Source organism: Siniperca chuatsi, linkage group LG8, assembly GCF_020085105.1.
Source record: "Siniperca chuatsi isolate FFG_IHB_CAS linkage group LG8, ASM2008510v1, whole genome shotgun sequence".
Lineage (NCBI taxonomy): Eukaryota > Metazoa > Chordata > Actinopteri > Centrarchiformes > Sinipercidae > Siniperca > Siniperca chuatsi.
The window spans coordinates 1,280,600-1,306,464 of record NC_058049.1 but is presented as its reverse complement, the minus strand read 5'-3'; the positions used below and the strand labels follow the sequence as shown (position 1 = coordinate 1,306,464).

Sequence of the window (25,865 nt, the reverse complement as noted above, 5' to 3'; positions counted from 1 at the left end):
TCCCTCCAGGAATCCAGAGCCTCCTGTCTGGCTCAACTGGACGAGCACAAACTTGAGAATAATAAGCTCGTGGCTGCTCTGAAGGAGGCGGAGCAGCAGCTGAAGGTGGCACGTCTCCAGCGGCAGGAGGACAAGTCTTCCCACCTGGAAGAGCTGGAAAAATCCCGGGGAACGTACCTTTCCCAGCTGGAGGTGCAGAAACAGGAGAGCGACAAGCTCGTGGCTGCTCTGAAGAGCGCTGAAGATCGGGCGGAGCGCGAGCGTCTCCGGTGGCAGCAGGAGAAAACGGCCCCGCTGGAGGAGATGGAGGAGTCAAGAGCCGACGCTGTGGCTCAGCTCGACGAGCAGAAAGAGGAGAGCGACAAGCTCGTGGCTGCTCTGAAGAGCGCTGAGCAGAAGTTGGAGAGTCATCCAGAGGCGCAGGAGGACGGGTCTTCCCTCCTTCAGGCCACAGGGGGCCCCGAGCAGGAGCCGGAGAAGGCAGAGGGGCCCCTCGGCTCCCAGCTGGAACATCTCGATACCCAGATCCCTAAAAAGAAAAAGAAGAAGAAGTGGTACAGAAAATTCATCTAATGCCCGGCTCACAAAAATTACATGGACACACACACACACACACACTTGTTCTTATATACTTTAGGATTAACCAGTCGGCACAGTCTTAACCCCCAAACAGCCCTTTTCAAAGCGCTGTTTGGTGGTTAAGACTTGATTTTACACTTGGAAAGCGAGGCCAACGTGTATTCACTTTTCTAGTGTAAAACTGAAACTGGTCTTCGTAAAAGATATAAATACTAGTGCGCGCACGCGCACACACACACACACACACACACACACACACACACACACACACACACACACACACACACACACACACCCCCAGCCGTCCGAGGAGAGGGGATCTCTCTTTGAATTGCCTCTCCCGAGATTTCTTCCCACGTCCCTGAGGTCGTTCTAAGGTTCATGGGGAAGTTTTTCCTCGTCTTCTTAGAGAGCTCGGGCTGGGCGCCGGTCGCTGCTCTGATCACCGAAACACCTTCAGCTCACAAATAACCTCCTCTTCATTATTTGGACTTCAAAAAAATCAAATAAAAACAAAAAAAATAAATAAAAATACTGTCATGTTTGTTGGTCAGTTGTTGAGAATTTTAAGTTGCACTGCAGTCAGAATATTTAAAAGCTTTGTTTGATGTGTAAATCGGTGTAAGTGAGTTCTCCGTTGCACCCTGTAGCCTATAGATGCCTTTTTATTATTATGATGGTCATTATTATCATTATAATATGAACTCTCGCAAACTGCAACAAGTGCAAGAAAAGGACAAAAGACTGTTAAAATAAACGCAAGTTTGAATGAAAAGTTACGCAGCAACAACAAAGGTTTTCTGAGTTTAAACAACCTTTTGAATAACTGTAAAATAAGTTGGCCCAACTTTTCTAGTTATTTTGGCTCAACAGATTTTATATGTTGGTTCAAATATTGTTTTTTGTCTGGAGCTACACGTTGGTCATCCGAAAAGAAAATACTGAAATTAAAAGAATTTCTTTCAGCGACATTTTGCAGGTTAACGACGAGCCTGAAGTGGCTTAAGGGCGGGTTTAAAGCACAGCAGCAGTTCAAGGTTTTATGGCAAAGACGTGCTTTGAAATATCTGAAAACCGAATGAAGAGAAAATTAAAAAATAAAATTAAAAAATAGTCAAAATGATGACTGGACTCCTTTGTGTCCTGCAGGCCCGTTTGGCAATTAACATAACATTGTTTTATGCAGCATAAAACAGCTAATGGTGGTCCATGCACCTAATCAAGCGGTTAAAAAAGAGGTTAAAGAGAAGCTGAGAATGAGAGAAACCTTCCTTTACATGCCGTATATCTTTACAAACAAAGTGGTTATTTTATTGTTATCAATACAAAACATTATACTCAAAGTGATCAGTTTTAGTTGCAGCTTTTTTATTTAGTCAAGCCCAAAAAAATCAAAAAGGAAATCCAACGAAGAAAAGATTAAACGTGTTTACACGCAAGAAGCCAAGAAAATTCTGACTATACAACATGGGGAAATCTCTCTTATACAAACTCCTGGTAAAATACTGGTCAAAGTGCTGGTGCATAAGGAGAAGAAATTGTCAAAACACTGACAAAAGTTTTTTTTTTTTTTGGCAATACGAAGGTCACATCCCATAAATCCATCGTCACGTTAACAAAAAGAAAAATTACTAAACTGGACAACATGGCCATATTTTTCACATCTTTAAAAAACACAATACATCCCAAACTGACAGTTATCAAGCTTTTTAAAGAAAAGACGTATACAGTGATCATTGTGCTGCGATTGTTTATCAAGTAGTTCTTGATGTAAAACTTAAAACAAGCTTTAAACATTAGACAATGGAAACCTCTACGACAGTAAACACAGCTGTTAACGGCTAGTTGCTAAGTGTTTCAGCAGTGCTGACCTTTGAGGGAACTGAGAGCTGAATAGTCCAAAATGGCGGAAGCTATCACATTAGCGGAGTGGCATCATATCATTTTATACAACCCTGCGACAGGAGTTCATGGTACCAACACAGTATGTCCCTGTCTGTTTAGCTTGTTAACTGGTACTTGGCTAACTGGTAGCAACCCAGCTAACTTTGTGAGCTACTTTGGCTTGCTAGTGCCAGCATGTTACCAGCTAGCTAGCACATAATTAGTTAGCTCTCCAGCCACAGTAGCCTGCCAACTAGCCCCCCAAGAGCTAACTATGTCACCAAACCCCAAACCCCAGTGTCACCTACAGGTATTTTGCGAGGATGCATGGATGAATTTCGCTTTTTTTGCCATGTTAATATACTACCAGTTAGCATGTAACAAGCTCACATTTAGCATATAACATGTTTCCACTGTGTATGGTAACATAGTATTTTAGCAAGTTGGAATTCTGACATTAGCATGTTAGCATGGCGTGTTAGCATTAATCTCAAAGTACAGGAAAGCTCACAGGGACTCTGTCATTTGTTCTACAGGTATGTACTGAAGCATTGGGTGATAAAAAAAACCTGCTTGGAGCGATAGATGAAAAGTCAGGGGATCAACAAAATTGCGAGGATTCATCTCCTGTGGAGAAAGAAAGTTTGGTAACAAATTTAAAGGCAACCCAAATCCACAAGTTATCATGCGGTTTCGCTCTGGACCAACTTAAACTGGCACCCCTTGAGCCAAGATGTTAGCATGCTAAAACACTAAGATTCATTTAGCTAGTTGTCGTTTTTTTTACTGACTAAAACTAAAAAACAGCCCATTGCGTGTTGAGATAATGTTTTGATTCTGAGGCTCATAAAACACTTTTAAAACCCCAAAAGAGCTCAGTGTGGTTTGTTTTTTCAACTCCTGATAGAGATATATACGTATAAACACACTGACACTGAAGTGGCGTCTTCCCCCAACAGCAGCAATGAACAGAGCTCTACATTAAAAAGGTGCCAGATGACTTCAGCAACCAATAACATCAAGAGGCTTTTGTGAGGAAGTCGCGACACCAATGAAAAACCTAAAGCAAGGCACGCTAACAGAAAAGGAGTAAAAGCAAAAAGGAGTAAACACAAACCGACTACAATAAAAGACAAAACATTTGGCATCAGGTTTGAACAGGAGTAGAAAAATCACAGTTGATAAGGTTTAAATCTGCTGGGGGAGCGTTACGGTCCGGCTTCGTTTAGCGTTGACAGGTCCGTGAATCCACAGGGTTTGCATACTCACTGCAACTTTCTAGCAGGACGTCCAGGTATACAGATTGAATTTATGAGTATTTTGAGCAAGACCTAGTTTGCAATCAGAAATCAGAGGGAAACCTGAGAGGGTCCTCGATGAATCACTAAAGGTCACGTTTGATTTTGAGGATCTCTAAGCCGCTTGTGACTCCTTATAGTCCTCCTTACAACAACCTCCAGTGGACACGCCGCCTCGTGGAGACCTGTAATACCTTTAGGGGGATCTTAAGATTGCAACGGTTAGGAACACTTGAAGCTTGCTTAAAGAAATCCTCTTTCTTTAACACGAGTAGTTCTTGGAAGAACCCTTAGTGCCTCTAACGGACATCCAAGATGAAGCAGAACACAAAATCAACTCAAGTGCTTCTTGACGCTTCGCTGCTGGCTGTACAACTTCAGGACAGTCAGTTTATGGGAAAACCTGATCAGTAACGCTCTCCGTTCCCTCTTAACTTCCATATGTGCGCCACTGAGCAAGGCACTTAATCTCAGAGTCCCCCGTGGAGCTGCTCAGCGTCCGACAGCAGAAGACTGTGGCGTTACCCTGCAGGAAGCGAGGCGTTTCGGACAAGTCTGGCTTCCTCCGTGGAGTCGACACAGCCAAGGTCGTGGAGTGGGCGGCTGGTAGCCATCATCCAGTTTGAACCCTCAAGAGTTTTGAGGTTGGGAACCAGAAAATCAGAAGCTCCAGCTTCACGTCAACATGATCAGTCATTATACGAGTGTCAGGCACTTCAGCGAACAGGTGGATCGTAGAACTGTAAGGTGCTATAAACAGCAAAATTATCGCTGCGATTACTGGATCTGTTCACAGAGGCAAAGTAAGTCTGCATAAAGGTGACGTAAATACAGAGTTTTCACGTAGAGCTCAACTTTAGTGAACTTCAAACAAACTCCGACGTGCGAGTGTTGACAGGGCTGACATTCGAGCGAACAGAGAGCCAGAAAGTCCAATGGAGAGAACCGTAAAAAACAAACGAGGAGGCGCTAAAGATATCGTATTATTCGAGATGCAGCATGGTCTGCAGTCAGTCACGACATAAAAGCAGATGGTAGAAATATGTTTCTCGAAACGACGATGCTAACTTGTTTTCTAGTTTGCTTCCCAGCTAAATAGCTAACTGGCAGTTAGCAAGCCAGCTAGCTTGGCAGGCTATTGTAGCTGGCTAGTTTTGAAGCACATTAACATGAGAACAAATTACAAGTGTAGGTTCAGGAAACAAACAGGAAAGTATTCAGTCTTGTTGCTTTTATGTTACCAGCTAGCTAGCTAGCTAGCTAGCATTTTACCAGTTAGCTCACAAGCCACAGTAGCTAGCCAACTATCCCCACAAGTAGTCACTACGTCACCAAGCTATTTCGCAAGGATGGGCAAATGACTTTGCTATGCGACTTTCTGGTGTGACCAAGCATTTAGGTTGCCGCCACACTGATCTGTCCATCTTTCTTTGTTTTATAATTCCTCTGACTTGATTGATTTTACGGGAAAAAAAAAACTGACGAGGAAAGGTATCTCAGTTTCCAAAATCATTTAACCGTCATAACGCACAATAATCTGTCGGTAAACGGATACTCCTCATCTGAAAAGAATTAACAGTAAATTGACAAACACAACAGATCATTGTGGCCGCGCCTTAACCCGGGATAGTCTGAGGCTCAATACAGTATGTACACACAGGATGCAGCTTAAAGTCCATGTAGCAGTGCTACTTCGGGGACTGTAGTGGGTCCAGAATCATTTTGAAGTCCTTGTTGTTCGGTTGGAAACCTGTTCACCTGCACGCTCGCGTAGGAACGTTTACCAGTGGAGTTGCAGTTCGAGCAGGAAATATTCAGTTGTGTGTTGTTAGGCTTTGACGTAGACAGGATCCAGCTCCAAGCCCTGAAACCTGAACCCAGAGCAGCAGAGTTGCGACGACGCTACTCGTCGCTCTCCGTCGCGGCCGGGTGGTCGGTAGGACGAGCAGCTTTTAAGCCCGGGAAACCCGGCAGACTGCATGTTACCTTGTGAATAATTACGGGACGCTGAGCAGTCAAACACAGAGTCTGGTTTCTATCTACATCGAGGGACACAGGATCCGCGTGATCAGAGTCATCAGGGTGCGATCTCCTGCACCATGGTGGGCAGGTGGATGGTCGGACACGAGTCTCTGTGTCTCAGCTTGAACATCAGCTGCTCTTTTTCCTGAGAAAGCTTCTGGTTGATCACTGCCTGCCTCTCCAGCGCCACCTTCAGGTCCTGCTGCTCCTTCGATAACTGCCTGGGAAACGGACAACAGAGGGGATTTAAGCGTTTCAACTCGTGCGTAAAGTTAACAAGCCTGACTTCTGTGGCAGTGCAACATGGTTCGTCACGATCTTTTGGGAATATTTTTACATTTTACATCAATATTAATCATCTTACAAGCCTCGTGTTTTGTTAATGAGATCCATTTTAAAAAAACAACCCTCAGTTTGCAGCCTTTAAAAGGTTCCCTGAGAAATGACAGAAAAGTCAAAGCAACACAATTTAACACTGAGGCTTTGGGTGATCAGGTGATAACTGCAACATCTGTCTGTCCTCAAAGTTTCCCGTTTCTCTGCACGGCCCACTACATAAAGCCAAAACGTCACAAATACAACTTTTAACAAAACAACTGCTGCAAGAGTTGCTTTTAGAGAGTTTTCTATTATTTGTCTAAATATCAGAAACACTTTTCAGTGCAACACAAACTGAACATCACGGAGGAGGATTTATTGCAGGACTTGGATAAGACTCAGTTTCAGCTCCGTGACTGACTGAATAAATAATAATAATAATAATAATAATATATGGAAAATGATTCCTCACTTTTTAATCCCCTCAAAAGTTTAAACCCTTTCTAAATATTCTGTCCATAATTATGACACTGAAAACTGTAAATGATGTTTTTGAGCAGATGTGAGTTGTCCAGCAGGTGGCGCCACATGCCTGCATAACGAGCTGCTGTTAGTAAAGAAGACTTCTTCATGTACGTACTGGATGAGAGTCTGGCAGTTGTCTATTCGGACTCTCAGATCCTCGTTCTGCTGCAGGATGTGGATGATCTGATCCTCCAAAGCCAAATTCTTCTCCATCTAAAAATCACGAGAGAAACAGGAAGAAGAGGAGAGAGAGAGGAGGAGGAGGAGGAGGAGAAGAATTATTCTGTGTAGAAGAAGTACTTGCTTTGGTAAAAGTTAAGCGCGTGAGCGATTAGTAAACGGCAGCTACCAGAGCGTCCATCTGCTGCAGCTTCCTGCTCTGCTCCTGCACGCGCTCACTCTTCATCTCGATCACAAACAGCAGAGACTCCTGCTCAGACTCCCAGAATGCACCTGGGCTGCCATGGGCCTGGAGGGTGGGGGTGTGGGGGGGGGCACAGAGAACTTAATTAAAGTCTTTACTGAAGGGCAAACACACTTCACTTCCTGACTTTCCTTGAGAAGAAGAATATTTACTCGAAATCAGAAATCACCCACTTTACATCTTTAAGTTTTCGTCATTTTTTAACTTTAATTACTTGCATGTGTTACGGCCGAACCTGAGAGGATTCAATAATAGTGCTTGAACCGCGCGCGCGCACACACACACACACACACACCTGAATATTTCTCTGCAGGTCCTTTTTAAACGTCGATTCTTCGACTCTCCTCTTCAGCTCGTTGTAAACCTGCAGCTCTGCGTTCAGCTCCTCCACTTTACTCTTCATTTACAGCAGAAATTTTTAAAAATAAAAAGCATGAGAATTGATGTAAAGATGTTTCTGTAATACAGTAAAACTGTAAAGTAATAAAGACACACTCGACTTGTATATCTGCAGGTCTTCCTGTGTGGAACTGACCAGCCAGATCTGCTCATCTGCTCTTATTTTACCTTCAGGACGTCCTCGGCAGCCTGAAACGTTTCTGTCAGCTGAGTTTTCTCCTGTTCGTGTCTCTTCTGCAGCTCTGCAGCAAAAAAAAGATAAACTCAGACCATTTCTGACAAAATCACATGGAAACACAAACCTCTGGAGTCCCGGAGACTTTCTGCGCGTTCGTGTTTGCCTTTGTTACAAACTCAGCTATAACTCTGATTTATTAATTTATCAGTTTAATAAAGTATAAAGCTGCTAGGAACCCAAAACACAAGAAAAATGACAGCAGCCTATAAAAATATACAACTCTTTAGTGATAGTAACGTATATATTATTAAAGAACAGTTCGAGGTTTTAAACTCATTATTTAAACACAGAAATACAGCCGAAAAATGTAAGAAATAAAACTCTATACACATGTTAAGTGAACTCGTCTTTGTGCATTTCTCAATGAAAGTCTGTATGTAAATCACTTTTAAATGTTCTTTTAAAAACTATTTTCATAGTGTCCAGACGTAAACGCTGATACTAAACCCTGGTAGCGTGAGAAAAACCCCCACATCGGCACGTTCAGCTGGTTCTCTCAGCTTGTCTGCACGTGGTGTGTAAATAAAGTTACGCTGCTGTAAGTAAAACACGCTCAGTGTATTCACTGATGAATAGAGGGATAGCGTGTCGCGTATTCAACAAAGCCACGTAATAATAAAGTCTATTAAACCGGAGACGTTTGTGGCGAGAACGACAACATGACGATGTCCCGTCCGGCTGACGTACAGGCGCTGGCATGCAGGAGCACGTTAACATCCAAAAGCTTCATTTTGGATTCTGGCTAACTGCCAGCATTAACGCTGTCATGTCAGGTGTCAAGTTATAATTCAAATAGTGTAAAATTGCACTCATTAAAAGTGCGCGTTTGATATAGAAGCGATTCATCATTAGACCGCTACAGCTGCTGTCACAGAAGTATGTCAGTATATTTCTAACACTCTTCGTGCGTCCGTGTGATTTGTCACCTTCCAGGTTTCTCTCGTGTTCTTCAGTTGCAGTTTTACTTTTCTGCTCGTGCAGGACGTTCAAATCAGCCGTCGTCTCCGTTTTCACCTGAAAAAAAAAATCACATCACATCACATCACATGAGCCCGGTTCCAGTTTGGTGAGATACAAGATAAGATCGAACTGGAAGGAAACTGTAATGAATCACTGATGACGTCTGTGGAAAAACTGGACTGAACAGAGAGGAGGAAAACCACCCACCAACCGACGCTGTAGTCACACCAGCTGAACGTCAATGAAAGGATCTGATTTAAAAGTGTAAAAAGAGGAAAACTTGCAAACACGCTGCAGTTTATCGAGAAAAAGCAGAGAATCAGAGAAGCACACGTCAGTTCAAACATGAAAACGCCAGCAGCGAGTGCTGAGGTCACGGCCGGGTCGCAAGCAGCGAGCTCAAAATGGCCGCTGCCATGAATCAAAAGCAGCGTAAAACAAAACTCCTGGCTGCGGATTCAGGCGGGTCACGTGACCCGGAGAGGCCGGCCAGCTGCACAGCTGCTGTCGGAGCCGGACGGCTCGGCCAGATCAAGTCTATGAATAACTTCTCTGGCCGAGTTTCCGATCGCGAAGCAGACTTTCACTCCTTCCGCCAGTTATAATCACACTCGTATGTGAGCAGCCGCCACTCTGCCGGTTTCAGTCTGTCCTCCAGATGCTGAACCTGCTGCAGGGATCTGCTCCCTTTCAGACTCCAGAGCGTCAGTGAGGTCCAGCACTGATGTTGGCGATCAGGTCTGGCTCACAGTCGGTGGTCCAGCTCATCCCGACTCTTTGCTCAAACCAGGAAAGTATGAAAATATTTACTTAAATGAATGAACGTGATTTTGACAGACTGAGCAGAGTGCACAACCCTTTAAAGTGCAACATGCGGCGAACATCACGCGACACCTGCAGACCCTCGGACAGCCGGCTCAGGAGCCAGGAGCCACTGAGGTGTGGGGGGGGGTAAAAGTCAAGCGGTCGGTGGTCAGCCATCTTGTCTCACCTGTGTGATGTCATACAGCTGCACCGCGTCTTGAGAATGACATCGTGATCAGCGCGGCTTTGCTCGCTAGCGTCCTCCATTTTTATTGATTAGTTTAGTTTACTGAGCGACAGGTCAAGCTGACAGTGAGCGTAAAGAGCGCCCTCTGCTGGACCACAAGGCAAACTACTTCAAACGTCCTGCTGCGCTTACTGGATTGCACATTTTCAATTCAAACAGGTCGGTACAGTTTGAATATTTCATTTTACATAAAAAGTGACGACCCTGCCAGATAAATGTGGTAAATGTTTTTGTTTGTACATAAAAAAGGTTTTTCTTTCGCCATATTTGACTCGTCCCCCACACGTGTTCGAAATTTTCACTACACGACTATCGTGGCCGAAAGACTTCACGATAACGACATCATCGCGAAATACGTGAAATGTGTTTGGTCTTTACTTTACCGCCACCTACTATGACAAAGAGAGAACAGAAAGAAACGGAAATTATTTGAGAGGCACTGGACTATACACACGATATTATCATGTGTGTATTATTAACATATCAATATTCGTTTTTAAATATCATAAATACCGGTATATCACGATATTTTACAAGTTCTGCTCCGTCTTCCTGTGAAGTTTTTGTCATGCGGTGTAATGCACACTTGTCACTCGCCTGTTTTGACGCCATGAAACTCTCTGAATCAAGATTTTAAGCGATTTTAAATCAGATTATTGCGCAGATTAAAAGTGCAGTTTACACAGCAGACTACACGTGGCTCCGTGGTGTTTTGCGTCTTCAAAAAAGGTCAATTTAAAACCCTTAAATCCAACATTTCCACATCGACGCCATGCACTGCTGCAGCCTGCTGAAGGCTAGAGAGGTGGACTCGACGTCCAAGCGAAGAAAGAGGAAAACTGTTAAATCTTCATCTTTACTGCATCCTGTTTCTGCTTACCAACGTCTCAGGAGCGATCAATAAAGTTTTATCACTCCTACACGACGACCTCACCTTATCGAGGATGCCCAGGACGAGGGCGCACACTTCTTCATCGGCGTGGTCTTTCAGTAGCTCCGCCCTCTCCGGGTTCCCATTGGCTGAGAGAACTTCCTTCAAAATCCTCAGCTGCCACTCAAACCGCTCCAGCTGCTTCTCCAGGCAGACATCCTGCTCACCTGAAGTCCGTTTACCTGCAAATGAACACACACATAAAAAAAACACACGTTAGAAAAGATTTTGCTGTCGTTAGAGGTTCTGTTAAATGAACATACACAGGTAACCGGTAACTTTTTGCACTTGTTGCGGTTTGTGAGTTCATACTTTTGGATTTCAAAGAAAGATCGTAATGGCGACGATATGGCCTGGTAAAGAAAGCTCAGAAACGACTGTGTTTCTTAAAGTTCCCCTCCAGACACGTTTTTAAAGTATGTAAAAAAAATACTCTGATGATTAATATGTTGTTTAACGTGCTTATCCCACGTGAAAAGTTTTTAAAAACAACTCTGAAAAGAGGCCGAAAGCACATCTACTCTGTGTGGATCTGTGAGTGCCCCGCCCACCACCGCTGCGCGTTAGGTTGTTGTTCTCCCGCCTCTGAGACGGCTGGAGCTGGACGTCCCAGGGACAGACCCCTCCTGAGGAAGCTGAGAACGACCGAGCCGAGATCCCGCGGGACGTCCAGATCCAGACTGGCAAACCGGTGACGGCCAGCCAACCAGACATCGCGTTGATCGACAAACGGCGGAAGAAGGCAGCGGCGATGGATGTAGCAATCCCAAGCGACGGCGAGAAGAAGGAACACGAGGAGGTCGAAAAATAAAGAGGAGCTAGAAAAAGATGTGGAGGGTACAAGCAACAGCGGTGCCAGTGGTAATGGGAGCAACTGGGGGCTGCGACCCCCAAACTCGGGGTACAATATCTGGAGTCTCTGTCCAGAAGAACAGCTGAGACACTGCAGAACCCTCGAACCCCCAGGCCTCCGGTAGAGGACCCGAGCTGGAGGAGGAGGACACGAACCACCGCACGGGGGGCGAGAGGGCGATCACACACACACACACAGTAAAAGAAAATTTATTTATAATGTTGTACTAGATTTTAGTAACGTGATCTGCTTAAAAACATGACGTTTTAGGATTCCTCCAAACCTTGATGGGTCGGTTGATTAAAACACACATCACGTCTGTCTCCTCAGGAGTCGAAGGGTTAATACGCACGACATGTAAAACACACACACGGATCTGAATCTGGAGATCAGCGTTCAGGAAGCGACTGTAATTAAATTTCAACCGGTCAATTACATCATCGACATGTAGACACTCGCTCAGAGACTCGTTCAGCTTCGGTGACGTCTTCAGTTTGGACCTCATGTCCGCAGGCTTCAGTCCCAAAAACAGAAACCTGATAAGGGTCTTAACACTGTAAAAACCTCAATATTAACCTTTTTTTTGAGCGCATTATAAAACCATTTCTACTTGGCAGGAAATATCTAGAACTTAACGATGAACAAAACGCAGTTAATAAGTACATTATAATTTTAAAAAACATACATCTATGTGGCTCTTTGAGGCTGTTGCTTCTGTATTTTTCTAATAATCTGAGTGCAAACTGAGGTGGAAACAGGTCGGAGCCTGTCTGAAGGTGAATTCATTTTAAAAACAAAGAGCAGCTTCAGTTTGTTTCTGTCTGACAGCTGAGACACAAACATCAGAGCCGTGTGATCCTTCAGAGAGCCGTACGGGGGCGGAGACGGAGATGAAATATGGAAAAAAAAACATGAAAGATGTAATAAATCACAGGTAGTTTTGCGTAATAAAGTAATTCTTCGAATTAGTGCGACTGCGTGGAAAACACCTTAACACGAGGCAAAGCGGTGGCTTATCAAGCCATGCATTTGGTGAAAGAGGTTTAAGAGCAGAGAGGCACATGTGGCGCTGATGTTTTACAGTTTATATGTGAAACATCTGAGAAACACATGTGCCTTTATGTTAAGAGGTGGGCGGTTTACCGGTTTCGTCACCGGTTCTGCCACGACGTGGATTTCGCAGGACGTGATAAATGTTTCAGCATATTAAAACCAACGCGTTTCACTGTGGCGGCGACGACGCACGTACAGCTGCAGCTACATCCAGTAACTTACATATTTTCCTCGCTAACGCCGACTCTGGCGACGCGAAGTTGCGGAAGGTAACGTTGCGAGAAAAGCACGCCAACTTCTCTGTCGTTGGCTACAAAAAAAAAAACAACAACACGAAAGTCTTCATCTACTCCCACCGCCCGAGGAAGTGAAGACCCGGCGCATTTTTAGTTTTGATGGATGATGAAAGCTGATCAATACCGACTTTAAACTCGGAAGCTGTAAGTTCAGCCATTCTTACGTTGCTTCACTGTTTATTTAGCAGGTTTGCCTGTTGACCTTGGCGTTAGCGGGGCTAACGTGGCTAGCGTCACGTCGTTTCTCAGATAAATCACATGTAAAATGGAAAACATTGCGTGAAAACACTTTTGTTTTTTAAAAAAAAAGGCATCTACTCTTACTGACGAGCCCTGAAAGGCACGTGGTCCTGACTGGACCACGTCTGTCTGAAGACTGAGACCACGGAGGAACCTAAGAGGGTTCTGTTTAGAGTAAGTCCGGTGTTGTTCTCAACAACAAATCTTCAAGTTTGGACTCAAACCAGCAACGCGTCAGTCCGTCTGTGAATACTGCCCGACTTCCTGTCTTTGTTCTCTTTTGCTCAAGTGAACTTCAAAACGTGCAAAACCACTTGCGTCGTCCTTTTAAAACCTATTTGTTCTCGAGTTTTACTCCTCGACAAGGCTGGCGTCTCGAGTGACTGCTGTTTTCCAGAGTCTTTCGCTCCGACATCTGTACGCCCGACTCCTCGTGCCAAAGCGGCGGTGATTCACAGAAGGATGACGACAGTGCGTTTTCGCCATCCTGTTTTAAACGAGCGGTTTCTGTCCTGCTGTTTTAAAACGCTACAGTCTGCTCATAAACAGGAGGAAATGAGCGAGTGTTAACCGACTGCCAGTGACTCACACCGTCACAGCAGACGGTTCGCTCAGTCACTGCTGTCGAATGAACTCCAGGGCTAAAACACACCTGCGGTCACCTGTGATTTGGCTCCGACGCAGGTCTGTTCACTGCGAGCTGTCAGAGGTCAGAAGCAGTAGATTATTCCTTTCTTATACCTGGTTTGTTTTGGAGAAACTCCTGCAGCCCATAAACATTTGAATTTCGGGCTGCAAATAATAATAATAATAATCATCGTAAACTTTTTATTTAAAAATCGCCATATCAGCTGCTCCACACCTTTTTTTGGCTTGTGACCGTTTTTAATAATATGTCTTTTCTCAGTTTTCACTTTTTTTTTTTTACAGGCAGAGTCACTGCGTGTCTTCGTCCATCACTTCCCGTGTGCTAAACATGTTCTGGGGCTGTTTTATGAGGTTTTTTTATGTAATTTGAAATGCCTGTAAGTATATACCTGTATATGATCGAGCAGAGGAGAGTGTTTCAGGGATACAAGAACCTTATTGATGAGACGTTCTGAGTCTTGATTGATGACGTGAAACACAAACAAAAAGTTAGTTTTCATGGATTCTGTCACTTCCTTTGTTTTTAAAATTTCATTTGAGATGAAGACGAGGTTTGGAACTACAGTTCCCATCATGCTTTGGATTCAGACAGACGGAGTTAGCTGGAGTTTACACCTAAGCCTCATTATATTATAGCCTATTGACTCTTAACGTCCTGTCTACACAGGAAGTGGGAGTGTGTTCTGCTTGTGATCGCCTTTACCTCCAATATTCGATCAGTTTTATGATCTAAACGCAGATGCCGTTAACGATGGCTCAGTCCCATCTAGTGTCCCAGTAAACCATGATAGCGAGCCTGCACGCCCATATCGGCGCCTGGAAGCGGCTCACCTAAATGGAATGCAGTTAAAAAGCACAGGTGATGTTTTACCTGCTATGACAAGCCAAAATGTCTGCTGTGAAAACGGTCACTTAGATCAGTTCTCCTCCCACCCAGCACCCAGCATCCGCTGCTCGCGTTACTGTTATAATCGTCATGGTAACTGTGTTTTTTATTATTATGCGTTTATAACTAACTTATGTTTCTAACAAAATGACGTCATAACACAAGTTGTCTGAGTGGGCGTTTAATGTGTTTTAATATACAAAACACAGTTTTTCATGACATGGGCTTATTATTATTATTATTATTATTATTATTATTATTATTATTATTATTAGCTAATTACCGGTATTCCAAATTATACTATCAATAAATTATACATTACATTACGTAGTTGGGTGAAAAGCTGTATTTTAATTCATGCTGGTTCAGCGATCGTTTCTGGCAGCTGCAAATAAAGTTAACAACGTCATCGCTCTGATAACTTCTCCAGCTGTAACGTACTACTGCAACACGCAGCACGCTAGTTGAGCTGGCTGTACGCCAGTTAACTCTGCAGGTAACTTTGCGCCGAAGGTCGTCTTTCAGTCTAACACCTGAGGTGGATGTGATGATGTCAGGTCACATGCGAACCAATCAGGACTGATGCTTTTTACGGGTATTTACTACAGCTGGTAATAGCGACCCGAAGAGTTAAGAGACGCTGAACTCGAGCCGCTGAGCAGCGAACAGCAGCCAGACGCAGTCGGAGAGCAGCCGGTGAACAAAGCGGAGCGTTTAGCAGCTGAAGAGCCAGATGTTTCCCTCAGGAGGCCAAACACAGAGCCGACAGAGAGGAGACCGGACTGCTGGATGTGGAAATAAGCAACGAATATGTTCAACATATCAAATAAAAAAAAAGGTGGTGTTGACAGAAAGTCAGTAACTGCAGGTTTAAACTGGTTTTGTAAAACTATCCAATATCTCACAATTAAAAAAGTCAAAGATTAAAGGCTGAAAAACTGTTTGTGCAGCAGGAATAGATTTTCTCTTGTCTTGTTGATCAGCAAGTAACACTTCAGATTTACTTTGCGTCCGCTCGGTGGAATCCCGACCGACACCCCCGACCCCATTTTATAAAATGAAAAACAATTACAAAAAAAAGGGGACATCTTGTCTAATGTCAGCTTCTCATGACATTTAGTTCAGAAAACAGGACGTGAGAGAACACAGAGGCTGAGATCAGTCAGAGGAGGAAACCCACAATCTGACACACACACACACACACACACTATAAATATATAAATAAAGCAGTCACCTCCTTCATCTCGGCAGCTGTTGTCTTTCTGGTTCTTCTCGCCCTTCTTGCCTTTGCTTTTCTTCTGATAACGACAGGAAGACAAGAAGAAGAAGAAGGAAAAGTTTCAGTGACGGCATCAACAAACACAGAACAGACTGATATGAAAAGAGCCTGGCAGGTTTCCGTTCAGACCGGCAGGTGGACAAAGTGCTTAAGTCCTTTATTTTAGTACCAATAACAAAAAAAACAAAGAGTCCTCCAGCTTTAGAGACAAAACAGGTCGCTTGTGAAGTCAACTTGTGGTTAAAGTTTGGTTACGTTTAGGCAACTAGAGCCGTTTGGTTAAGGTTCGAAAGACCGATGGAGACGGGATGCGAACAGCGTCACAGTTACACGTCCAACCTCCTCCATAAGAGGTTTTTGCGGAGCTTTAGTAACGTCACTTCCTCCTTTATTTCTGACAGACATCAGTCATTATGCACGTGGCCGCCAGAGGGCGCCGTCAGGGAAACGTAAACATAGGTCGTTTTTTTAACGCGCTCTAACAAACTGACATTCCTGTCGTTCTGCTGGTGAGAACAGCCTCGATAATCCCCAAAACCGGCGGTGCACGTTTTCCACCTCACGCATTTGCATCCTTTTAGGTCAAAGAGTTTCTGAGGAGGGTCCAGAACCAGTTTCACCCGGTTAAAACTGGTTTTCAGAGTTCATGGAAAGCTGTGAAGCCGCGTGACAATGGATGTGACAAGATTTGGGATTCCCGCGTCGAAGCATTAGTGTCTACCAACATCAGGCAGAAATACTGGAAATGAATGAGCCACAGATGTCGGGCTGAATTTAGTTTAAAATATATGATCATAGTTAACGGAGAAACAAAAACAGAAAGAAAATTAGGAGGCGTCATTTAAAAACAGCCGCCGGTTCCAGCCTGAAAGGTGAGGAGCATCTCTGAAGATGCATTTTTGGCTGTTTTCCGACATTTTATAGCCAAAACAATTAACTGATTAACTGAGAAAAGATGAACTGATAATTAAAGTAATCGTTGGCTGCAGCGCTATCATTACTCGCAGATATTCTTCCATTTAGCATTTCACAGCTCAAAAATTCAATTAGTGTTTCTGGATAGTTATTTCTAACCTGTAACCTAAATGATGTCTGTGGAGGATGTGCTCCGTCTGCCTTTAGAGCCATTTTTATTACTAGAAACGATATCAGGGTTGCGGTCTCATAATATTTGTCTTCTGCGCTCACAGATCCAGACTGAAGGGAAGTTTCCGCTGATACTAACAGTGATAATATGATGTGTGTCAGGAGCATACGGCAGGCGGTGTGGAGGGAACCGAACCAGAATCCCCTGGCAGGGTTGTTCGACCGACTGAGGCCGCCCTGACAGCAGCAGAGTCCTGGTTCGGGTCTGGGTGTTAAACTGGAGCAGTGAGGTCGTTACGAAAGCTCTCTCATTAGTCTCCACATGACCGACGCTGTAACTTTCCCTCTTTTCTTTCCTCGGTTACATAACTTCAGCCGCTGCTCAAACAATGACGCCGGACAACAGGACGACTGTTTGTTTAAGCTGCTGATGATCACAGGGCCAACGGACTTCCTCCTCCTCCTCCTCCTCCTCCTCCTCATACCTGCACATTTATCACCTCACGGCTCCGCCATGACAGCTGCGTGTTAGCCTCCTTCACACTGTATAAGATGTCCATCGCAGTTTCTCAGAGTCCAAGCTGACAAATGTCTTGTTTTGTCCAAAACCCAAAGATATTCAGTTTACAGTTATTTAAAAACAGAAGTGGTTCATCCTCTGGGGACATGAATATCCACAGCAAAAATAGCGGGAGGCACCGTTTTTCAAACAACCACAATCAATAAATAACGTTTGATGTTGAAAAAGATGAATTCATACTGAACCAGGAGGCGTTAAAGTGCTGATAATGAATCCAGAAAGACTCTCTGTAGTAACTTTCCTGCCTCGATGCACCGTGAAGCTCGACATTGTGATTATAAGTACTGAAAATACTACGATTTATAATCTTCAATGAGCTAACATGAGCCGATATATCGACCCGGCCGATTTATCCGCCGAGCTCTGGTGCGATCCGCGTCAAATTCCACAATTTCAAAATAAACTGTCGCGGATCGACTCTTTCGAACGCGGTCAGATTTGTGTTTTCGGATAAGACGAAAAGTTCAGTTTTCTGTGCATGAACATCGGCGGCAGGTTTCACGACAGTCTGGTCAGCAGATATGAAGACGTCTCACTCTGGAGCAAAACGCAGAATCAGCTGACGTCGCCGTCCTCAGGTCGCCAAACCAGGCCAGAGAAAACGATGGTGTCATCCTGACTGGTGCTGCCGTGTTACTGGTCGACTGTTCCTTGCCACTGTCGCCAAATGCTTGCCCATGGTGGGATTCGTTGGGTCTCTGTAATTAATATTATAAAGAGTACGGTCTAGACCTGCTCTGTAGGAAAAGCGCAACGAGATAACTTCTGTTATGAATTGGCGCTATGTAAATAAAACTGAACTGAATTTTGACTGTAGGGCTGAATCGATTCCTCAAGTAACTCATAAATCGTAAGAAAGCCTGACGTTAGTCTCTGCATCCGGTCCGCAGAGCGACCCGACACCCGGAGGATGAAGGCCGGTGGAGGCCGGCGGCTGCGTTCATTATGGCCGTGTGGAACGGCTCGTTAGCAACGGAAATCAGCGTGGCGGCTAGTTATGACCCTGAGTTAGCTGGGGTTTGTTCAAGATATTAAAATGCTGCAGTCAGTGTGCGAAGGCCTGAGCTTCATTCATGTTATTTATCATTATTATTATTATGATGTCGCAGTTCCTGTCCGCTCGTTTCTGCCTCCTGCAGAAGCCACGAAGAAGACAGTGAAGGCTCTCGTTCCTCCTGAGCTGCAGTCGGGCTGAAACTGAAGCATATAAACCTTTTTGTTTGTTTTTTGCATTTCAGAACACGTTTTCTTTAAAACCCAGAATGCAACGCGGCGCTTAAAGCCACTGAATGGGTTTAGATTATATTACAGTTTGCAATTTAAGCAATAAAAATGTAGATTTTTCTAAAAAAGGGAACCAGTTAGTTGTTCATTGTCTTTTCTCTTTTGCATATTTACTATCGCTCTTTAATATTTCTTATTCGATTAATCGATGGAATAATCAGTAGAGTACTCGATCACTACAGTAATCGATAGCTGCAGCCTTAGTTAACTGGTTAACTGAACTGGTTAACTGGTTGGTGGACTCCCTCTAGCTCAGAGACTCTCTCACTCACACACACACACACACACACACACACACACACACACTAGCTTAGCTTTTAGTGTTTGTGCAACACCTAAGAGCTAAAAGATCACACTCCAGGCCACGTTGTACACACTCACACACACACACACACAGACAATACACACTGAGATGCTTACTGTATTGCCTCACACCCTCACATTGCTCAAGCACAGTGAGGCCAAACAATCACACCCTGAAACACACACACACACACACACACACACACACACACACACACACACACACTGTATAAACACTTCTAAACTCTGCTCAGCAAACTGGACACCAACTTTATTTAAACTCTGAGCTGAAACAATAAATATCTCTGGTTTAAACACGTCGCTGGGTTCAGGAGGAGGCGCGGACTCGAGCTCAGCAGCGTCAGTTCAACCCTCTGTGGAGGAGGAAGAGGAGGAGGAGGAGGAGGAGGAGGAGGAGGGTGAGGAGAAGCATATGTTCCTGCAGGCGTCGCAGGGGCCCTCGCTTTTAAAAAAAAGGGCCATAAATCACAGCCGAGGCTCCTCTCCTCTGTTTGTACAGCACTTCCCCGTCAAGAAAAACCTGCCTGCACCAAACCGTGCGTTTCATTTCACAGAGGAGAAAGTTCTCAGAGGAGATTCAGTTTCTGCAGATGTTTCCCAAAAGAATATAAGTCATCTCATTGGTTGATTTAAAGCTCAGTGGGAGGAGCTGAAGAGCCACGGGGGTTTCAGGTTGAGTGACAAAAGGAGGTAAGAGAGGAGGAAGCCAAAAGTTAAAGTTCCCAACACACTTTAAAGCCGACACATTCATCCACACTACCACCGTCTCCGTCCAGACGAGCGTTTCAGCCTATCACGTGACTATTCACGTGCGGGCCGGTGTAAACAGGAAGCAGATTGTAGTAAATACTGCGAACGAGGAACAGCGATGGCGAAAAGTGAGACCAGAGATTTCTTTGCTTGGACCGACGACGTGGCGCACACACAACGAGGTCAGCAGCGCCTGTAATCCGTTAGCCATGCTGAGCAGCTCGCGGTCGAGGCTGCTGTCGTTTTCCTCCTGGCAAAGGGACACGTGATAGGGGCGTGACCAATCAGGGAAGAGCCAATAAAGAAGCGAACGCGGGCGTCTGCTTCATCGTCCAGGCTAAAACGCAAACCCCGGAGTTTTCAAACAAAACCGTCGGACCTAGCAGCGTTTCGAAAACGCCGCAGGAGTGCCGGCGCGAGGTGTTAACGCGCCGAAACTCACGCGTTTCAAAACAGAAACGTAGCAGTGTGGGTGGAGCCTAAAAACTGGAAAGTGATCATCTGTTGCGTCGCTGCAACTAATAATTATTTTCATTATCGATTAACCTGTCAAGTATTTTTTTTTTTTTTTTTTTTGATTAATCGTTTGGTTTATAGTTTAATCCAAAAATGTCCATCACAGTTTCTCAACGTCCAAGAAGACCTTTAGTCCACACACACTGGATCCTACATTTCCCATAATGCACCTGGATTGGAACGTTAGACATCTGTAGTCTCCAAACCTGATAAGTGTTTTCACTGGCCGAGTTGTATTCAACAAGACAAACAAACTGATCGTGATGTGTAAAATCAGCACAGCGCTCCGTTAGTTTTCAATCAATAAGCCAATCGATTAACTGACTGATGGATTCAACTCTACTTACTGTGTGGATGCATTCGTTCACACTGTCAACCTGCAGCCTTTGTGCTTTTTAGCTTTTATTAAAAACAGTGTACTCTGACTTGTTGAGCCCTAACCTCAATAAGCAGGACTTACTGTGTGATTATTGGAGGTCGTATAATCAATGAATTAGCTCCTCAGCTGCCTTATTTCCTGCCATCAGCGATGTGAATCATCGGTCTGAAGGCCTGAGTCAGATCTGAGCTCCTCAGACTGACTGGGCTTCACACCAGAAACCACAAAACTACAGTTTGTGTGAGGTAGAGCTCAAGTTAAGCTTCACTACATCAGATGGATTGATTATGGATTTATTGGTGGCCTGAATAATGTGTTTGTTTGTTGACAGCGTGCAAAGCAGCTTCACCGTTCGACTGCAGGCGGAGTTTCGGAGCTGTTAAACCTGATAAATCGACATATTTAAATCACGCTGATGTGTGAAAGGTACAATCTTATTAGCCTTCGGTCAGCAAAACTGCCCTGCAGCCCAAACCCCCCCCCCTAAACCCGGATGCGATATCGTGCTGCAGTACTATACAGGATGATGACACATCACTAGAATAAGACTTCTCCATTGACTGGAGACGTGACGGGGCACATTCACACTGAAAGCTGAACAAAAGGTGACCTCTGACCTGCGAGTCCGCAAAGGGCACCAAAACAGGAAACGCGTCCTTTTATCCGTCAGTTGAACCCTGATCGGTACTTTAACCAGAGATGATCGAAAGGAAAGTAAAAACCTCTGATGGTCCTTCACACAACTCTGTGTATTTATCATTATATTATCCAACCATAATCCCAGTGTGCAGTTATATATTCATTTCGTCACTCCTATTATGTGGGCTACAATAGCACATTAGCCTATATTTGTTTACATTTTGTCAAACTGTCCCCATTAAAGCAGCCGAACCAGCAGTCGGCAGCTCCTGTCTGCAGTGGACCCGTGGACGGACAGACAGCCGTCTCTGGATCACCGCGAGACTGAAGGAAACTTTAAAAACAGCAGGATTCTCGGGCAGGTTCTGCAGCTATAAGCAGCGTTTTTTTTCCACCTCCTGTCCTCGGAAAGCGTCAGTTACACCGAATGTTAAGATGCGTGTTGCATCTGTGTTCAGGCTCAGAAGAAGTGCGAGTTTTGTCTGTCAATATATTTCGGGGGGGGGTCAGGTTGTCGAATTAAACTGAACTGAATCTGGCAGAAAAACCACCGCAGCTGTTTTCAAAGTGTGTTGTGCTGCAGCCGGTACGTCAGATGCTGACAAACATGTTTCTGTACAGTAATGACGGTTTCCCTCCTCTGAAAAACCACAAAACAAAGTGGAATTTAAAATGCTGCGTGCCGTCATAACAGCATTTGAAAATTGTAAACCTACGAGGACATTTATTACTTTGACCTCAAAACTCGACCTCATTTTTATTCTGCTTTAAATTTTAAGAACGGCTTTCGTGTCCAGGAGACAACAAACGCATCGCCGTCTTACTTTCAGGAGGAGTTTTCTCAAGGACCGACACAGAAACACACACACAGTCTCAGCTACATGACAAAATGCTTGCTCGGGTGTTTAAATATTCCCCAGAGCTCGCCGGGAAGCGTTACTGGATGAGATTTAACGTCCTGTGAAGAATCTCTGGAACGAGGTTAAACTCACACCTGGAGATGAAGACGGAGAATTCGTCTTTAACCTCTCCCCCTCCTTCCTCCGCTAAAACCTCAACGAGGAGCTCCTGCTGCAAACTAACAGATCAACCCTCCGCTGAACGACACCCGCCGCTCGCCGAGGAGCGGAAATGCATCACAAAGAGTTCGGTTAAAGGCCAGGAGACATTTCAGAGTCGCGTCGTTAACTGACGAACTGTCACTGCATCAAACAGAAACTCGCTGTGCTGTCGTTATAAAGACGAGCAGAGCTGCTTTACTCCTGCTTCCTCTGAAGAATTACAAGCTGAGTGTAACGCCATTACAGTTAAAAGACACTCTTGGACTGATTAGACCCAGAGATGAATCATTTCAGGGAAATATCTCAGTTTAATTGCAATTATTAAACTCCAGACCTGTACTGATCCGTTCCCAGATGTGAGCTATTAAGCTGCTGATGTTACGTTATTATTACTGAAATGATGGACACAAAAACTACAAAAAAGACCACAAACACTAAGACGTAAGATTAAATAAACAGAAACGATCGTTTAAAAAGGAGTTAGACGCTCGGATCGATAACACTCACGCCTGTGCGGTAAATATGAAGCTAAAGCCAGTTAGCTTAGCTTAGCATAAAGACTGGAAACAGGGGCAAACAGCTAGCCTGGCTCTGACCAAAGGTAACTAAATCTGCCCACCAGCAGCTGTAAAGCTCACCGATTAGCAAGTGAAGACACCAAGAAGTTACAGGTCGCGACCGAGAAACAACTTTATTTAATGACGTCCGATTGTCCTTTTGTTACGTTTCTATCTGCTGCACTCGGGTCTCTCTTGCAAAAGAGTCTGGGATTACCTGATTAAATAAAAAGGATTAAACTGTTGTGATATAAAACGTCTTAATTAGTCACGAGAGCTTCATCACATCTAACTCCTTTCGGTTGAAGAATCGAGCTCCTTTTCCACTGCAAGAATCAACAAAACGCAACCCGATGAAAATCCACTCAGGAGGTGATGCTAAGCCAGAGTTACAGGTCCTCCGCAGCAGGGACGGGAGGAGATACAATATTATCACGGACAGATAACATCCAAGATAAACCGATCGCGGTGAATTTCCATTATCGGGATAATCGTCAACATCCTCACTTTTGTTTTTGACTAAAAATAAATTCTAAAAAGTTAATCTGAAGCTAACGCGAGTCTTCGGCAGAGAAATCAATCTTCCATCTTTGAGTTTCTTATTACGTTACATTACGAAGGGATCTTTTAACGTGCAGTGTGAACAGGAGCGAAACCTGTTTCGGCGAACATGCGGGCAGCGCCGCCGCTCCCACCACGCGCATCACGCACTGTGCGTAGGGCACCAACTTTCTAAATGCCAGTATTATTTCATTAGCCTATAGAAATATTAGGCACATTTTAGCCATGTATATGTAACAAAAAAGGGGGAACAAGAAAGATATTTAATAATTGCTCTAGTCTAGTCTCCCCCCCCGTGCCGGATGGTCCGTTCCGGTTGTTCGCAGAAGCTGTCATATGATGACCTAATTAGTGATTTTGCAGCGAGGAAATGCAGACGTGTGGTTCTACAGAGCCTCCCAAAACCGGTGGAAATGCTCGATCCATACAGAACAGCGTTATGGCTCCCTCAAAATGTACGTCTCTGGTTTATTTTGACAACATCTGGTCTAAGAAGATTTTGCACTTTACTTGAATGTGTGTTTTTAGCTGTTCTACACAGCCTGCTGTGTTCACAAAGTAATTAAAGTCCTGCTGCGGACTTCAGTGAATGCACCGACAAAGCTGTTTTACCAATCAATGTCACTGTGCTGTTCAGTAATAGATCAATACATTGATAAATTATCAGGGGACTGCAGGGGAGGCTTTGACATGGAAGGGGATCTGGTCTCTCGGTCTGACGGTGACGTCACCGGCTCCGTCTATATTTCGGGTAAAGTTCACGATCCAGCAGCTGCACAATAAAGTCCAATTACAAAACAGATGAATGCAGTTTCCAAACCGCAGCTCGCTGCAGCTCTGAGGCAGGAAGTGGTGGCAAACCCTGCAGACGCCATGCGCACAGGCGGAGGAGGAAGGCAACTAAGAACAGCACTTTAGTACAGTTTTCAGGTACTTTACTTGAGTATTTCCATTTCAAGCTACTTTGTACTTCTGCTCCGCTCCACTTCAGAGGTAAATATTGTTGGGTCGAAGAAAGAAGCGGCTGTAAAACGATAATTTTTTTTTTTTTAGCATCACAACCGCCGCGAAATGACTCGTTTCACTATCCGAATTAGATCCATTCGGTCTGACAACATTTGGAAAGTGTAGAAGAGCCGCACGATTCATTCGTTTTATACCCCATTCAAGTTAGCGGAGGGCTAAACCCGGAAGTTAGCCGCCTCGCTTATACGAAACGCCAGCGCGCTTGCGCCCGTGGCGCCGCACGATGCAGAAGCTGTAGGAAGATCGGGGTCATTTTATGCCGGGAAGTCTAACTTTTTCGGCCTCACGCGCCGCGGAGAAGCTTTCATGGGAATGAACGGAGCCTCCGACGCTGAATCCAGCTCTCTTCATACATCCATGATATAAAGTAGCGAAACAGCAACATGCTGCTTTAACATTTTTTATGCAGAACAAGTACTTAAAATACATTTTGCTGATAATAATAATAATAATAATAATAATGTACTTTTACTTCAGTAGGATTTTAAATGCAGGACGTCTGAGTACTTCTTCCTCCACTGCACACAGGCATCATTTCCCCTCGATGCAAACTTATCTGACGGCATCACTGCGGCCGGTTCAGGACAGCGATGTGGTGTTTTCTCATTGCCGTGGCAACGCAGATAAATTCTGAATTTAACAGTAAAAACAAAAGTCACACGGAGGAGTCGTGCCTCGGGATCTCTGCGGGCTTCAGATCTGAACGGAAAACATCCCTTCTGAGTCACATGAGGACGTTTTCTACTGCGGGAATCCACAAACACCTCAGGTACTTCAGCGCCAAACACACTTCATTAGCAAAGGTCATCATGTGACTTTAGTGTGACTTCAGTACGGAGCCTCGCTCACACGATAACAGGTGGTTGTATTGATCTCTATTTTAAAATCACATAACTCTTTTTTTCCCCCCCCACCAAAGGAACTTGATCCTTACTAGAGCTGAAACTAATTAGCCGATCGAAAAGAAAATTAATTGCCAATGATTTGAATAATCGTTTAAGTCGTTCATCGAGCAGAAAAAACTATTCTCAATATGAGAAGTTTCCAGTTTGTCTCTGTTTTATATATAAAATATATAATATATATATATGTAAACTGAATCTCTTTGGGTTTCGGACCGTCGGTCGGACAAAACAAGACATTTGAAGACGTCACCTTGGACATTTCAAATTAAAATAATAGTTTGTTGCAACTCTAAAACTTACTTTGGGTTCCTTA

General features: G+C 44.3%; 1 protein-coding gene across 1 annotated transcript in view; it reads right to left on the bottom strand.

The window, feature by feature from the left end:
• Window positions 1–1,926: 1,926 nt before the first annotated feature.
• Window positions 1,927–25,865, bottom strand: part of ccdc69 (coiled-coil domain containing 69) — a 29,725-nt gene continuing 5,786 nt past the window's right edge. The window contains exons 2-9 of the mRNA XM_044204488.1: window positions 15,840–15,903; window positions 10,633–10,811; window positions 8,614–8,701; window positions 7,618–7,691; window positions 7,346–7,447; window positions 6,976–7,095; window positions 6,742–6,839; window positions 1,927–6,004 (exon numbers count right to left, since the gene is read on the bottom strand). Coding sequence (XP_044060423.1) covers window positions 5,839–6,004; window positions 6,742–6,839; window positions 6,976–7,095; window positions 7,346–7,447; window positions 7,618–7,691; window positions 8,614–8,701; window positions 10,633–10,811; window positions 15,840–15,903 — 891 coding nt within the window. The 3' untranslated portion in view covers window positions 1,927–5,838. The remainder of the gene's footprint in view (window positions 6,005–6,741; window positions 6,840–6,975; window positions 7,096–7,345; window positions 7,448–7,617; window positions 7,692–8,613; window positions 8,702–10,632; window positions 10,812–15,839; window positions 15,904–25,865) is intronic.